This window comes from Macrotis lagotis, chromosome 7 (assembly GCF_037893015.1).
Source record: "Macrotis lagotis isolate mMagLag1 chromosome 7, bilby.v1.9.chrom.fasta, whole genome shotgun sequence".
In the NCBI taxonomy this organism is placed as follows: Eukaryota; Metazoa; Chordata; class Mammalia; order Peramelemorphia; family Peramelidae; genus Macrotis; species Macrotis lagotis.
In genome coordinates, this window is record NC_133664.1 from 93,954,307 (window position 1) to 93,971,395 (window position 17,089).

Here is a 17,089-nt window from a genome sequence, read left to right on the forward strand (position 1 = left end):
ACACTGAGAGAGATACTAAGATCTGTTCCTCATTTTCATTAATTTACAATCAATGACAACTGGATTCTCATGTGATCAAGGGAGGAAGACTCAAGTTTTTAATTTTTCTTTCATTTAACAATCTTTATAAAACACCTATTATTTAGGAGGAATTGGCTAGGATATAAACTTTGTTCTCAATGTATTTACAGTTGTGTAAGACAATATCTATAGAAAGAACTGTGTTACAGTAAAAAGAGCCTGGATTTGGACCAGGGTTGAAGCAGTCTGAGTGACCTCCAGAAAAATCACTTGATGTCTTTTAACCTCAGATTCCTTATCTATAAAATGAGGGTTTGAATTAATGATCTCTGAGGGCTCTTCCAGCTTTCATCTATGATCTGAGTGCCAAGAAAGGATACACAATATAGAGACATACAAAGTGACTTCCTCTCGCAAGATATCCTTTCTTTTTAGAGTATTCGAGAAGCAACCTCCCTTCTTCCCTTCAGTCTGGATGCAGGCTCTTAGAATAGACTTTTAAGAGTTGGTAGGGAAGGACCTTAGAAGTTATTTAGTCCTTCGTTCCCATTTTAGAAATGATCGGTGGTGTGTGGATTGGGGGCAGGACCTGGAAAGGTTACACAGCTATTCCCAGTGGCAGTTTCCTATCTCCTTCTGACGGGGTGCTGGTGAAAGCAGGGTCAATGGGGCAGCTGTGGGCCTTTCCCTGCAAAAGACATGCCCAGATGGCAGGAAATCACTCATCGTCACTAATAGGTCTCGGCCCAGGCCAAGCAAATCTTTTGTCCCACTCTTGGTGCTCAATCAAACCCTGGCATCAGCAGGGCCCTGGCAGGGGCAGGTTGCCGACAAAGCACTAGCTCTAAAGCCCCGAGGGGTGGGGTCATTGTTCTGAGCCTCCAGGCCCTGAGACGGTGCCTCCCCGCCCCTCTATATATTGGGGTGTCCAACTACCCAGACAGTACACGTCACCGCGGACTCTAGGGGTGCAGCCGGGACTCCAGACAGCAGTAGGAAGAACATGTCGCAGTATTCAGGAAAAGTGAGTACAGACTGGGCAAAGTAAGTGCTGCCTGAGGGTGGTAGGTGAGAGGAGGCATGGGAGGGTGAGGGACATCAGCCAAACTGGGGAGAGAGGGAACAGGGCTGAAGCCCAGAAAATGGGAAATAAGGTTAAGGATTATTCAGACACAGGCAACTGGTTGGTTCTTTTGTAATGTGTTCTTGATACAAATAGAGTGGGATGTGTGTGCGTGTATATTTTTCAGGAAAAGTGTACACAGTAAACTTGAAAATTTGGTCAGATTTTAAATGCTCTCTCTTCTCTCTCTCTCTCTCTCTCTCTCTCTCTCTCTCTCTCTCTCTCTCTCTCTCTCTCTCCTGTCATGAATTTTGAATAGTGAAGAATCCTTCTGTAATATAGACAACCATCCCCATCCTCCCATCCCCTAGTTCATAGTTTCTTAAACTTCTGGCAGGCAGAACCCCTGGATCTAGATTCCTTCCCCTATCAGTTCACATTCCCCATGTGACCTTAGGCAAATCATTTAATTTCCTTGGGTCTTACCTTCCTCATCTATGATGAAGGGGCTGGACCAGATGGCCTCTAAAGTAATGTCCAGCTTGGGTTTTAGGATTTGATTTGGTCAGTTTGACTTGACCTAGGATGGGTTTGCTCTAAAGGCTGCAAGTGGAAAGAACAATAGGGTCTAGAGTCAGGAGACTTGTGTGCCCCCTTGGGAAGTCCCTTCTCTTTTCTACGCTTTGGCATCTTATAGTCATCATTTAATAAATGTTTGCATGTTTGACCTTTCTTTATATCCCCAGAGCTTAGCATGGTACCCGGTGTATACAGCAGGTACTTAATAAATACTAATTGATTGACTTGTACCATCAGGTGGTTGGTCTATGACCAAGGGTCCCTTAGACTTCTAGACCTGGCCTCATTTCTCTACCTTGTCTTTTCTTTCTTCCAACTTCTACTTTCTACTTTCTTCCCCCTCCACCTTCCTTTCCAAGGCATTGAGTTTGTTCTGACAGCCTCAATACACAAACAGAAAACAATTCAGATCTGGAAAGGATCTCAGGGCTCATAGATTCAAATATTTTAGAAACACAAAGACCATCTAATTCATCTTCACACTGCAACAAGATTCTCTCACACATATAGCATCCCCAACTCTAGTCATCCAGGTTTATTTCAGAGACCTCTAGCAAGGGGGGAACCACGCCCCTTACAAGGCAGATCACTCCATTTCTGGACAATTCTAATTTCAGGAACTTTTTCTTTACATGAATTGATAGGGCAGGTAGTTTATTCAGGTTTGAAAAAGTTTGTATACCCTTTAATTAAAAAAATACACAAAAAAACACCATTGTATAGAGTTCAGGAAAATGGCAGGCCTATCAAAGAAAGACAGTTTGGACCTCACAAAAAGAAACTCTCTGAGTTGATAATTTTCAGTGTGAAGGATCCAATGCAGACCCATTTTAAATGTGCTCCTTTAAGGCTAATAAAAATTCCTTCTGTCAAAAATCTATGGATTTTCACTAACTAAATTTACATTAGGCAGATTCTAAGACCTTGCGATAGACTGCTATACATCTGTCTATTGGGGAAGATAGGGCAGAGTCTCAGAATGAGAATAGCCTATATTTCTCTGTAGTGCTTTACCATTTACAAAACACATTCCTTACCACTCTTTAGAATGAAAGTTCCTTGAGGGCAAGCACTATATCATTCTATATTCAGTTCAACAAATACACACACATACACAAAGCCTATGTATTTTAAAAAAATGAGTCCCTTCTCTCAGGGATCTTAACATGTACAAAAATAAGCTAATATAAAATAATACAAAATAATTTGCACATATGACAGCAACAATAAGTTAATAAGTCAAGCCAAGAGGTTTTTATTAGGTGCTATTCTTTCCCAAGCACTGGGGACTCAAAGAAAGGCAAAAACAACTCATGCCATTAAAAGCTCACATTCTAATGATGGAGAATACATGCAAACAATTACATGCATACAAGAAAAGGAAAAGGTAATCCCAGAAAGATGTCACTAGTCGTGGAGTGAGGAAATGGTGGGGGTAGAACTGGGAAAGACTTCCTATAGAAGATGAAATTTTTGTTGAGATTTGAAGGAAACCCGAGGGAGGAGGGAGAGTATTTCAGTGAAAATAAATACAGAGTGGACATGGAATTTCTTATTCAAGAAATGGCAAGGAGGCCAGTGACCTGGCTTGAACTGTCCATTAGGGGAGAGCAAGGTGTAAAAACACTGAAAGGGAGCCAGGTTATGAAGAGCTTTAGAAACCAAACAGGATTTTATTTTTAATCCTAGAAGAAAGGGGTGACAGATATATCTGGGTTTTATAGAAAATCACTTTGGCAGCTGAATGGAGGACAGACTGGAGGGGGGGAAACTAGATATTGGGAAACCAACCAGAAGGACTGCACTAGTCCAAGAGTGAGACAATGAGGACTTATATTATGGTCAGAGAAGAGAAGGGCACATACACAAGAGACTTGTGAAAGGTTTGCTGGTGATCTTCCCAAAGCACAGGGCTTACCATATCGCCAGTAAACTCCAGTAAATTCAGTAAACTCCAGTGACTCCCTATTGCCTCCGGGATCACTGGCAATCCTTATAACTGGATCCCTTCCAACCTTTACAAGTTCCTTACAACTTGTTCACCCACCCCACCCCACCTCGCCATGTACTCAAATCCACTGATTGGTGTCCTTGTTCATCACACAGATGAGCTCACTCATCTCTGTGCATTGTGCTTGGCCTCGGAGTTCGTCTAGGACCCTTGCACCGCAATTTGACAGATTAATGGACTGAGAAGTGAAATGACTTACCTGAGGTCATAGAATAAATAGCTCAGCTAGAACTCAAACCCAGCACCACTGGCTCCAGTCCAGCTCTGCTCCTGGACAGTCTCCTAGGATGATCAATAAGGGCAGTGTTGGGTTACATCCCACTTCCTCTCCCACAGCTAGCCACATTTCTCTTCCCATCACAGTAATCATCATCCCTTTGGAGCAAAGTCAGAAAAAGAGCAATAAGTTTCTTTTTTTTTATTTTCCAAATTTATTATATAAATCAAATTTCCCTCTGATTTCAAAACTGTAAACAATCACTCTTAATAATAATAGATTCATTTTAACATATGAAGATTCTTGGCATATTATAATGTATGAAAGGTTCTAGGACATAGCTATGTAGATTCTGTTTGGAACCCAGTGAGTTAGAGTAACAGATCTAAGGTTTTAAACTGGGGGACAGATGACACAGTCAATTAATAAATGGCTATTGATTTGTTAATTGTTGATTAACAATTAGTTCTGATAGTTTTAACAAACTACCCCAAAGTGAAAAGAATATTTTTTCTAAAAAATTATTTTATGCCTTTTGTTTACAAACATGTATGTATGTATATATCTATGGATGGATGTATATAGACATACTCATAGACAACTAACTTGGTGACTCAAAGGAGAGATTACTGAGCCTGCATCAGTTCAAATTTGGCCCCACATATGTGTGACCCTAGTCACTTGAACTTTACCTCAATTTCCTCAACTGTAAAGTGGGGGATAAAAATATCACCTACCTTCCAGGGTCATTGTGAGGAGCAAATGAAATAATAATTGTAAAGAGCAATGCCATTCTCCTGGCACATTATTATTAAGTGGTGGCACTTGATAACTATGTGCTCTCTTCTCCCCCTTCCTTTTATCATTTCTAGATCTATAGACAATATTTTGATTCTACCTTCCCCATTTACTTTGGATGGAGCTTATATACACTCATCTTGTTGTTTATTTCCAATAGAATTGAGTTCTTTGAGGGTAAGAGAGATGGTTTCTGGACACATCCTAGAACTCAATAAATCCTTATTGAATTGAATGTGCGCCAATTTCTTAAGCTTTTTCTCAATTGACAGGCACCATTTTTGCTTATTCTTTTCTGTACCACAAGTAATGCTGCTATAAATATTTTGGTCTGTATGAGACCTTCTGTCTTTGACTTTTGGGGGGCATATGTCTCAAAGTAAGAATTATCTTGTCTGTGCCAAGGAATATGAGCAATCGAGTGATTTTTCTCATATAATTTTAAATTGTTGGCTCAGGAAACAGGGAGAAACATGGATTGTATATTCAGAGAATCTGGTTTTAAATCCAAACTTTGATTTTTACTGTGTGATGTTGTGCAAGATACTTCCTCTTTCTTGGCCTTGGTTTTCATATCTGTAAAATGAGGGGGTTGAAATGATTGACCTATGAGGTCCCTTCCAGTTCTAAATCTATGATTTTATGTTTTTTAAAAATGCATGCAATAATTCATAGCTCCACCAAGCAAATTAATCTGTCTGTCTTTCTGAATCTCCTCCAACATTGACTATTTCTATCTTTTGTCATGTCCCCCTAATTTTCTAGGTGTAAGGCAAACCCTTAAAGTTGTTTTCATTTGTACTTCTCTTATTAATAATGATTTGTATCAATTGTTTGTGCATATTTTTATATTTTATATTCTTCCTTAAAAAATTTTGTTGATGTCCTTTAATCACTGATCTATTACAGAGAAAATTCTTTGCTTCCATTTACTTATTTAGTCTGTTTCCCATCAAATTCTCAGATAATTTTCTATGAGGGCAAATACTTCACTGGTCGGAAGCTGGAGGTCTGTGGGGACTGCGACAACTTTCAGGACCGAGGCTTTATGAACAGGGTCAACTCTATCCGAGTGGAGAGTGGGGCCTGGATTTGCTTTGACCACCCAGACTTCCGAGGGCAGCAGTTCATCCTGGAACGTGGCGGATACCCTGACTTCTATCGCTGGAACGGCCACAACGACCACATGGGGTCCTGCCGGCCAGTGGGCATGGTGAGTACCTGTCCCACTTTTGGGAGTGTGGCTGCCTGAGCCAAAAGTGTTAACTAGAAGTAAGCCCAGTCTGATGTCCCAATCTTGTGGGGAAAGATATTGGCTGGTCCTACTAGGGTCTTCTCAATTAAATGAACCACCATAGCACAAGCTGACCAGCTGTGAGTCTTGGGTCCTTGGAGAAGGAGCAAGAGGATTTGTCCAGCTGAGTAATCCTGGGCTCACATTGCCTTGAAAAATATCTGGGGGTCACCCCCAGAAGTACCTCTGTATGCTGGCTCTTCTTTTGACCTAAAACTGCTGCAAAGGCAGCTGCACTTTGGCAACTCAAATGGTTAAAAATGATTTCCCAGCATCAGCAAGGCCATGGCTGTTAGAGAAAAGAATTAAAATTGTTGGCACCGAAGTCAGCATAATGCTATTTATATGAAAAAATATACTAGGTATTTTGTGAATGCTGTTTTCACAAAAAATATCTATGGGGCCAACTTGCATCACAGATTCATGTGCAGCCAAAGTCCAGAGCTTCCCAAAGGAATTTACTCTAACACTGTAGGACCCCTTGGGGCCAAGATATTGGAACAGTTCTTTCTCCTTTTCCTCTGGATATGCACATTATCTTACAAGGATATATATTTCCTGCTCAAGGGAATTGTGATACAAATCCCAACAATGGCTTCAGCAAAAAAGATGTTTCTTTATTGTCTGTTTTATATTTTTGGCTTCAGGTTTGAATAAAAGCTTTCTATTCCTTTTTAAAAGTTAAACAGTATTGGGTCCAGTATAATGGGTGGCATGTGGCCTTCTTGGGAAAGTGGGAAGGGACATGAGCTGGTTACAATAATAATAAAAATTCACATTTTACTTCATCCTGATCTTTACAAAACATTTTCCTTAAAAGCCTGGTGAGGTCTGTATTATGATTATAATTTATTGATTGGTTGGTTGGTTCTTGTCCTTAGTTATCAAAGAAGATCAAAATGATATCACTATGATAGGGACAAGTCACAGAGACTGATCGGATCAATACTAGTTCAGATTCTACCACAGGTTGGGCACAAATAGATCATGTGAACACTTTACACATCTCAATTATGATGAATTGATGATATGGTGGTGGTGGTGGTGGCAGTGATGTTGATGATAGACTCGACAAATACCAAAAAAAGGGAACAGCTTTATATTCAAAGTAGAACCAAAAAAGAAGATTATATGTTGAGCTTGTACATAGTACATTTTGCTAGTGAGGAAACTAAGTCCCAGAGAGATTGTGTCTTAAATATATAGACAGAAAAAATCTGAGTCTCTTGACCCCAAGTTGTATACTTCACTGGGGTATGAGTGTGTGTGTGTGTGTGTGTGTGTGTGTGTGTGTGTGTGTGTGTGTGTGTACCACCCAATATAAAAGACAGACGTCTTAATTAGAAACCTGGGTTCTAGTCCTGTTTCTCATTTGCTGTATAAAAATAATAGTTATGATGATGATAATAGCTAACACTGATATAGCACCATGCTAAGCAAGTACTTTATGATTATCTCCTTTGATTCTCACAAGAACCCTTCGAAGGTAGGTGCTATTATTTTCCCATTTTACAGATGAGGAAGCTTGCCTTTTGTTTCTCCATTGGGCACCAATGGGTGCTATGAAGAACAAACCAGACAATATAGATGAAAACACTTTGAAAAAGCAAAAAAGACCAGAATGAAGTTTTAATATTAGCATAGCCTTTGACTTCTTTAAAGCACATTTAAAGCACTTGGTTTATTCGATTGAAAGACAGGTCTGTTTTCTGATCCTAGCTCTGGCTCTTATAAGGTCACTGTGTGACCTCGGGCAAGTCATCTACCTTCTCTGGACCATCTATCAAATAAGGGAGTTAAATTAGATCATCTCTAAGGTCCCTTACAGTTCAAACTTGTCTAGGTTCTTGGTTGGGGGAGGCAGGGGTAGGGAAAGACATAATATAACCGAAAGCAAACCCAATCACTCAGCTATTTCTTTGTTATCTTCTTTCCCCCCCACAAATCCTTCTGACCTTGGAGCATGGGGAACACTACCGCCTGGAAATCTTTGAGGGTTGCAACTTCACGGGTCAGTGTCTGGAGCTTACGGAGGACTGCCCCTTCCTTCAGAGCCAGGGCTGGGCCAAGAACTGCGTCAATGCCGTCAAGGTGTATGGGGATGGAGCGTGAGTAAACTAAAGGCTGAAAGAGAGCTTTGAAGCCTGGTTATTGCTTTAGCAGTTACTACTGTATTGGGGTCAGATGAGGACCTTTGAGGCAAGGGCTCCCAACTGGATGTAGGGGTTGTCTGATTCATAGGAGCACGTGGTGTGACTTGAAGGGTACTTCTACATAACTTTCCCCCATTTGGACCATGTGGGCCACCCTGCCAGCCTTCCTGATAGTGATTAAAATTCCATTATTTGAAAGTCATTCCTTTGGTTGAGATGTACTTGTTAAAATGGACATCCTCTCAAGAAAAGAACACATTAAGCTGATAAACAGTCACCTGTACCTTCCTGGGAATTGTCCTTTCTGGAGGGCCAGCTAACAGAGGCCAAGTCTTGATCAGAGAGAGGAAAGATGGGTCTGGAGCACAGGACAATTTTGAGTTGGGAAGGGCAGCCCAAGGGCATTGAGCACTTGGCAGGAAGGATGAGGTCAGATGCTGGGATAGAGCAAGTGTTGCTCACTGAAAGGGAAGATAGGAAGACACTAGAGTCCTTTTTCTGGTTTATCCTTTGCCCCCCAGTTGTCTGCAGAAGCTAGGGGATTCTTTGCAAAGTTTTCTTTTAGAACCTGAAATTTATAGTGATGTTTTGTTTCTGGAAGCTTCAATACATAGTGAGAATAACTCACAATGTTATACACAAAGAATATTATCTCTTAGAGCAGGATTTCTTAAATTGTTCAAGTCCATGGACTCCAACAATTCCATGAAGAGATTTCAGGGGTTCCATGAATTGAATGAGAAAAAAAATCACTTCTTGATTTTCAGTAATCTCTAATGGAAATTTAGCATTAGCTTCAGTTATGAATGTGGGTAACAAAGGTTATTTCAAAGGTTTTACCAGACTGCCAAAGGGTTTCAGGAGACAAAGTTAAGAACCCTTTTCTTAGAGAGAGAATACAATATACTGGATATTATGTGCTTCAGGTGGGGAGTTGGGGGAGGTACATCCCAGAAGCTCTCAATATCTCATTGCCCCAAATGACCATATTGGAATGTAAAGGAACATGTGTCCAGAAGACTTTGGACCATGGTTGAGCAAGGTTGCAGTTTCTTTAGTATCTCCTGATGAATAAAAATTTAATAGCAAGGAGGCAGCTAAGTGGTGCAGTAGATAGTGCACCAATCCTAGAGTCAGGAGGACGGGAGTTCAAATCCAGTCGGAGATACTTGATGTCTCTTAGCTGTGTGACCTTGGGAAAGTCATTTAACCACATTGCCTTGCAAAACCAAAAATAAAAATAAAAATAAAAGTTAATGGCAAGCAAAGCCCTCTGCCTACTTAGAGGGAGTCACAAAAATATGTGTTGTCTATGAGGTAGAGGAAAGAAGGGTTGGATACTGTTGAGTGTGCTACTTCCTGGGGACAACATAGCTCTTCTTGATTTGGATTAGACAGACAGACAGACAGACAGATAGATAGATAATAGACAGATGATAACTAGATAGAGCTTTTATTAAGTGTTTGTTCTGGGCCAGGCTCTGTAGTCTGTATTAAATATAAATACAAGCAAGTAAGACTGTTGCTCTCCTCAAGAAGCTGATTCTACCACAGAGAAATACAACATGTAAAGGGGAGAAAGGAAGTGAATCAGTCCAACAAATAGCAAAGAGCAGGTCAAGAGGTAGTTGCCTAGTCCCTGGCAATTTAAGTAATAAGATAAAACAAGAATTTGGATAGGGAAAGGGGAAAGTGAAGGGGAAGGAGGGAGGAGAAAGTACTTTCTAGGTGGAAAGGGTATCTGAACATTGGCCTTGAGGTTTTAAGATGTTTTCTTCTGTACTCTAGTCTGGGCTCCTGCACCATTCCCATATATGTGGCCACCCTGCCTAATATATATATATATATATATATATATATATATATATATATATATATCTTATCAGCCTAAGAATTTAGACATTGCCTTTAGACATTGCCTATAAAAATACACATGCTTTTGAAATCAGAACATATTAAGTTGATATCAGTCAACCACACCTTAGTTTAATTTGTCCTTTCTATTCCTATAGAAAGACATCTACAATTTGTAATACCATTGGAAGAGCTATGTGTGAGGAAGGGACTAGCAACTAATTGGGACAGTAGAGAGAGTACTAGACAGCATCTGGAAGACGAGTTTAAATCTTGCCTCAGACAATTATTTCTGAAACCCTGAGAAAGTTACTTAATCTCTCTCAGTCTCAATTTCTTCATCTATAAAATTGACATAATATGAGAGAATATTTGTAAAGCACTTTGCAAACTTTAAAGAGCTAGTTATTATTATTATTATTACTGATGACTATTATTATTATATTACTTCATTGGCTTGAAGTTATGGAGAGCAGTCAATCATTAAGAAAAATTGGGTGCTCTAGAAGGATTAAAAAAAATAGAAAGAAAGCCAACTCCTAAGTCACCAAGGGGATGCCATCCTTGTTTTCTTTATTAAGTCTAAGGAATTTCCAGGTGGCAAACCATTCTCACCACAAGAATCTTTTCTCTAATATATGGGTGAAATACCTTCCTAGACCCACTTTGAAACCCAAGATGATGGCTGTCCAAGCTGTTAGCTCTTCTGGGCTGCATCAGCCAACAAGGACCCAACTGGTCAAGGACCAGTTATACAATTTAATATTTACTTATTATTACCAGACAACCCATTTTACCAAAGAGCAAAATAATAAAATGTAATAATGTCATGTGAAAGGGCTTGAGGGCCATGTGTTGGATATACTTGCCCAAGAGTAAGGGAAAGAATGGAAGTGGGTTTTGAGGGTAAGTGCGGACAGATGGTGTGAAAAGTAGCATTGTGGAATATTAATAGAGCTCCAAGGGACCTAAGAGGTCAGTTAACCCAACCCCTTCATTTTACAGATAAGGAAAATCACATCCATAGAGATGAAATGAATAGCTCAGAGTCACTGATTAGGGGGCAGAGCTGGGATGAGAATTTAGATGTAGGGTTTTTCAATCCTGTGTTCTGTTGGAAAAGCTCTCTGGACCAAATATTCTGAATTCTAGACCAGCCACTCAAAAATATTGAGTACAACTTTTAATAGCCATATGACCTTTGCTTTGACTGTTATCCAACCTGCTTCCTTGAAAGCAAGATATGCCTATAATTAGAGATCATATGTCAGAACTAAAAGGAACCTTAAGTTCAACCACTCAGATGTAGAAACTGAGGCTGAGAGAGGAAGTGATTTGTCCAAAGTCACATGCTGGGTTTGTGGCCAGTGTTTGAGCCCAGACCTCCAGATTCCCCTTGTAGTGGTCTTTCCTTATGAATTTTAAGGAAGCATTTGAAAAAATACTTCATGATATACTTGGGAACAAAATAGAGAAATATGAATTAGGGGACTAGCCAGGAGGTCACATCCAGCCTGTGGCCTGTTTTTTTGTGTGGTCCATGAGTTAAAAATGGTTTTTACATTTTAAAATATAAACAATTTTAAAATGGCAGAACCATTCTTAGCTCTGGGGTGTACAAAAACAGGTGGCACCAGTCATATCTTAGCCACCACCTCTACATTGCAGTAAAATGAGGTAGATATGACTGGTTGAATGAACATGCAGAGAATATTGGTCAGTGGATGAAAGTCCATTATAGGGTAGCTAGGTGGTTAGAATGTCTTGAGTGTTGGGCCTGGAGTCAGGAAGACGTCAGGTCAAATTCAGCCTTGGACACTCACGGAAAATCACTTCATTTTTCTCATCTGCAAAATGGAAATAATGATAGCATCACCCTTCCAGGGGTGTTATGAAAATCAAATAAGATAAAAATTGAAAAACAGTCAGAATAGTGCCTAGAACAAAGAAAGCATTACATAAATCATATGTAAATATAAATATAAATAATAATATGTAAAATTTAGCCATTATAATTGATGAATGCTAGAGTCAGTTTGAAGGGATATATCCCATGGAATGTCATAACATTTTGGCTTTGGTTCTAGTCTATTATTTTCTTTTCAATGTAAATGAAGTGATATGAATGAAGACACAGATAGCATGTTTATTAAATTTATTGCTAATACTAATTAAATAGATAACTAGTCATTGAATGACCACATCTGGACCCCAAAATGACTTGAATCAGTTGTGATAATGCACTAAATCTAGTATAATGAAAATCATTAGGTACAAATATAAAGTACTAGAACCAATTTCAAAAGTACAGACTAAGCTAAATAACAGTTTCTTTTTTTTTTTTTAGGTTTTTGCAAGACAATGGGGTTAAGTGGCTTGCCCAAGGCCATGCAGCTAGTTCATTATTAAGTGTCTGAGGTTGGATTTGAACTCAGGTACTCCTGACTCCAGGGTCAGTACTCTATCCACTGTGCCACCTAGCTACCCTAAATAGTTGTTTCTAAGAGGAATTTTAGTGACCTACAAGTTCAATGAGTCAATAGTATAATGTTATTAACTAAAAAAGCTAATATGATATTAATGCAATGAGAGTATTCAGAATAAGAGATATGATAATTCCAATAAACTGAGCATGGGTCAGATTACATAGGGAGTATTATGTTTGTGTCTTCCTAGGAGGAATGGAAGAAGGAATCAAGGAACTTTTAGTTGGGAAAATAGAAATTATAGGAGGGCTGGGACATGGAAACTGCTTTCAGGCCTTTGAGAGGCTTTTCCATGAAAGAGGATTAGACTTGGTATGTGTAGCCCCAAAAGGGCTATTAAGTATTAAGACCAGGGGATGGGTGGTCCAGAATGGCAGATTCAATGTAAGAATGAGCTTTTTATCAGTTAGGGATAACTGGGAAATGAGTCATTTTGTTAGGTGATGAGGTCCCCATCAATGGAAATGTTCAAGCAGAAACAGAACACTGTCCTGGATGCTGTAGACTATGAAAAAGAATATAAAATATATAGACTATAATAGCTAGATTAAGTGATCAGTTAGGTCTCTGCCTTAGATTTAATGAGTCTAAGACATTATGGGTCCCCAAGATCTCCAAGACCTGACCCCATAAAAGAGCCAGTTGTGATGGAGTTCATTTATTTCTTAACAGGAGATTTAAGAGCTAAACCTCCCCACCCCAAGAAATTGGACCTGTTGTTCAACTTAGCAGACTTTTGAGGTGATTGATTGTAACCTCAAAGAGTGGAAAGAGAAAGAGTCTCTGCATGCTCCTTTGTACCTGACCTTGTGTCCAGATTAATTTTGTGCTGTCCGCCATGTCTCATGTCCCTGACCTGGAGGAACATTCTGGTCCCAGGCTCTTTGCCTGCCTTCCTCCCCCACTCTATTTCTCACTCTGTTTTCCTTTCTTGAAGTCCTTCTGCCTCTGTTTCTTGATCTTTGTGTTTCTTTTTGTCTTTCTTTCCTTGTCTTTCTGAAGCTCTTTCTCTGCCTCTGCTTCTGGCTCTCTCCTCTCTCTCTGCCCATGGAATAGCCTAGACCCAGAGATGATGAAATCTAATTCTTCAGGGCTGGAATTATTTAATTTCCTAGGGATAGTAATCAGTGTCTTTTAAAAGTCATCTCTATCACCTGACCCCATGCAGAAAGCCACTTGAGATTCTCCCTCATTGACTGGCCCAGTGAGCCACCAACAAATGGTGTAGAAATAAATAGATTAAAATTTATTCAAATAAGAAAAGAGAAAAGCTCTCAAAACCTGGCAGAGAAGGAGAAAGGGTCAATCTAGAAAGAGCTGTCCCACAGGGTAAGCCCCGGATGGGGGTGGGGGGCTCTCAGATGCCAGGGATTTTTTCCCCTCTGGATCAACAGCAATGAATTCCAGGAATGACATCCCAGAAGGCTGGACTCCTGGGAGAGCTCAGTAGGGGAAGTGCTCTGTTCTGGCAAACACTTTCCTGACCATTCTTTTCCTAAACTAGCCCCTGGGAGAATGCACTGGAGGACTCTGTGCTGGTGGATAACTGGGGGAGTTACCAAAATCAAAACTAAAAAATGCTCAGAACAGGACATAACTGCAGGAGTTTTGCCTTCTCTATGATGTTTTGGTGAGGATGGTCAAAAAAACTGCTGTTTCGGGGAGGAGTAGAGAGTGAGAATCCCAGGTCCAGGCTGCCCACCCTTGGCTTCTCCAAGCTTCCCTAAGCCACCCACCCCCAAGGCCAATTTCAGTTCTCTCTTCACCAGTACCATCCTGCTCTGGTGAGGTTGGTTTTCCTTCCCCCTTTCCATCCTCCTTACTTGCTCTTCTTATCCTTCCCCCAATCTCCCTCTTTTCCTTCACCTCCCCCCATAAATCATAGCACTATTTGTAGTTGGGGGAGAGGGGAAAGGGGAAAGAGGAAGGAGGATTTGGTTACTTCAGGTTCCAGCCCAGTTGTCAATGCACTTCATCAAGGTTGTTGTAGAAACCTTGGGTACCATACTCTGCTTTGGACATTCCCACACTTAAGGCCCATTGGTTCATTGCGGGGGAGAAGGAAGAAGAGTGAGTCCTTTGGGGGTCACCCAAATCCTGTGGTCGTGGGTGGACTTAGGGCTTATGGAAATGAAATGATTACTCTGGTTTAGGGCCTGGGAATGCAGCCAACTCAGTGTGAGCTCTCCCCACACTGGAGCCCTCCGGCTATTTCCTTGCACTATTTCTCTCTCTCTCTCTCTCTCTCTCTCTCTCTCTCTCTCTCTCTCTCTCTCTCTCTCTCTGTCCCTCTCTCTCCTCCCTCTCATGCCCTTTCTCCTCTCCTCTGTTCTTTCCCCTTTTCCTTCCCTCCTATCCTCCTATCTCTTCTTACAGATGTCTGAGTTGAGGAGGACAGTACTGCTCTAGAGAGAAAACATAAGATCATCAAAGGCAGCTTCCTCAGGGCCAGTGTTCTTGGCTTTTTGTCTCAGATGGGTTGGAGGCTAAATCTGGTGAGAATAGAGGAGTAAAAAGTGTACAGAAGCAAAGGAAGGAAAGTTAAGAAAACCCAGATTTTATTACCATCTTTCATGGACATTCCAAACATCTCCTCAACCCTGGACAGCCTGGCATAAAGAGGAAAGGAACTGAGATAAGAGTAAGAAAATTTAAATTTTAGTCCAGATTTAGACCATTAGTTAGTTGTGTGACCTTGGGCAAATCATTTTTTGTTTACTGGTATTAAAATGAAAAGGATTATATAGCCTTTAAGGGTATTTCCCAGCTTAAGAATCCATGTCCCAGGGGAATAAAAGATGGTTATCCAAGAACCAAAGATATCTGAAAGTTAGTAGGACAGAGTCAGTGGGCATGTGGCTGAGACTGAGACATAGGAAAGAGCAAACGCTAGAGAATTGCACTGTGTGAGAATTGACAAGAATCTTAGAAATGACCCATTTCTAGCTCATCTCCTCTATAGGCACATTTTATTTTATTTTTATTTTATTTATTTTTTATATTTTATTATAGGCACATTTTATTTTATTTTATTTTTTATTTTTTTTTATTATAGGTACATTTTAAAGGAAAGAACAATGAGACCCTGAAAGGGTCAGTGACATGTCCCAGGAAATGGGTGATGGTGACAGTCATCTCTGTCATGAAACTACTCCACAGGGATAGCTGGGCTCCCACCCAGTGTGGAGGGTTGATTCTAAATGAATCTGGTCATATGAAGAGAACAAGACAAAAATGAACCCTGTCAGGGACCCAGTTAAATATTACAATCATTCCTAAGAATGTATTGATCTCCCCAGTTACCAGCCTACACACACCAGTCTCTGACTCTAATTATGTCTATTTGGGAAACTATTTAGTCTCTCTAGACCCCAGGTAATTCCCTAAGATTTACGTACTCAAGTATAGGATGCCTCACTCTTAACAAAATCATGCATCTTTGATATGTTGACTTTACTCAACAACTGCTATGTTGTTCCCAATTCTGTGCGTGTTTGATGCTTAACTGGAGACAAGAGGAGAAGACATAGTGCCTCTTGGAGAGAAGAATTTTATACTAGTAAAGTAATTAGAGAAAATAGATAATTAGATACCCAGATGGGTGGGACAGGTACCAGGAAGGAAGCAGCTTAAGGGAGGGCAGGAGAAATCAGGGGAAATCAGGTTCCTCTCCTGACTCTCTGATGACTTGCAGCATGGAAGGAACCATGTGCCCCAAGTGGCAACCTTTGAGTTTCCTCTGCAGAGACCCAAAAAGGGATCAGAATCATGGTACAATGAAAAGACAATGGATCTGGAGTCAGAGCTGCCCGGGGTTCTAATCTCATTTCTGTCATTTACTACCTGTAAGATTTGGGGCAAGTCTTCTCACTTCTCTGGGTCCAAGTTTCTTCATTTGTCCAATTAAAGGGTTGGTCTTATTGCTCCCTTATGACATTTTTAGCATGAGTTCTGGTATCTTAAAATGTCATCTTTCCCAATCTCTTGGTCCAGGACTTTTCAGTTGGTCCTATGCAGTCACAAAAGGGGAACCAAGTGGGACAAAAGAATGTGGAAGAATGATTCCCAGGCTTCAACCTGTACCCTTCTGTGCCCTGATCCTTCCACCTCATTCAAACTCTTTGGGAGATTTTTAAGAGTGACCCCACACCATAAAAGTTCTTAATTTTCCCTCTTTCTCAAATTTTTCCTCCTTCCACTACCCACAAGTGTTTCCTTTGTCGTAGGTGGGTACTGTATGAAGAACCAAACTATCGGGGACACATGTATGTGGTGGAGAGGGGAGATTACCGAAGCTTCAGTGACTGGCAGGCCCACAGCGCCAATGTTCAGTCCCTTCGAAAAGTTGTCAACTTCTTCTAACTCGGAGCAATGCTTCTGCTACTATATTGGATGGATGGATCTCCAAGGGAGCAGTGGAGAAGTGTCCAGGTTTCCCCAAGCCAACACTATGAGGAGACAATGGAGAATAAAGGTTAACGAGTTGATTGGAGTTTCTGAGTGTTTTTAGTTTTCTGGGGAATGAAATCCTTCTTTGAGAATGGGGGAAGGTACAACCTGGATCATGGACAGGCTGTGCTCTCTTACCCCTTGGATAATTGGAGACTCCTCCC

General features: G+C 40.6%; 1 protein-coding gene across 1 annotated transcript; it reads left to right on the forward strand.

Annotated features, from left to right (window-relative positions):
• The first annotated feature begins 827 nt into the window (after positions 1 to 827).
• On the forward strand, positions 828 to 16,950 carry CRYGN (crystallin gamma N). Its single transcript, XM_074195090.1, has 4 exons — positions 828 to 1,045; positions 5,654 to 5,902; positions 7,946 to 8,091; positions 16,703 to 16,950. The coding sequence occupies exons 1-4, from the start codon at positions 1,025 to 1,027 to the stop codon at positions 16,836 to 16,838; spliced, it is 552 nt and encodes a 183-aa protein (XP_074051191.1). The 5' UTR covers positions 828 to 1,024; the 3' UTR covers positions 16,839 to 16,950.
• Positions 16,951 to 17,089: the final 139 nt, after the last annotated feature.

Bases quoted from the DNA above. Each gene is read 5' to 3' on its own strand.
- CRYGN (XM_074195090.1), top strand. From the start codon at position 1,025: ATGTCGCAGTATTCAGGAAAA. The intron at 5,903-7,945 runs GTGAGTACCTGT...CTGACCTTGGAG, and splicing joins CCTGCCGGCCAGTGGGCATG to CATGGGGAACACTACCGCCT. The intron at 8,092-16,702 runs GTGAGTAAACTA...CCTTTGTCGTAG, and splicing joins AAGGTGTATGGGGATGGAGC to GTGGGTACTGTATGAAGAAC.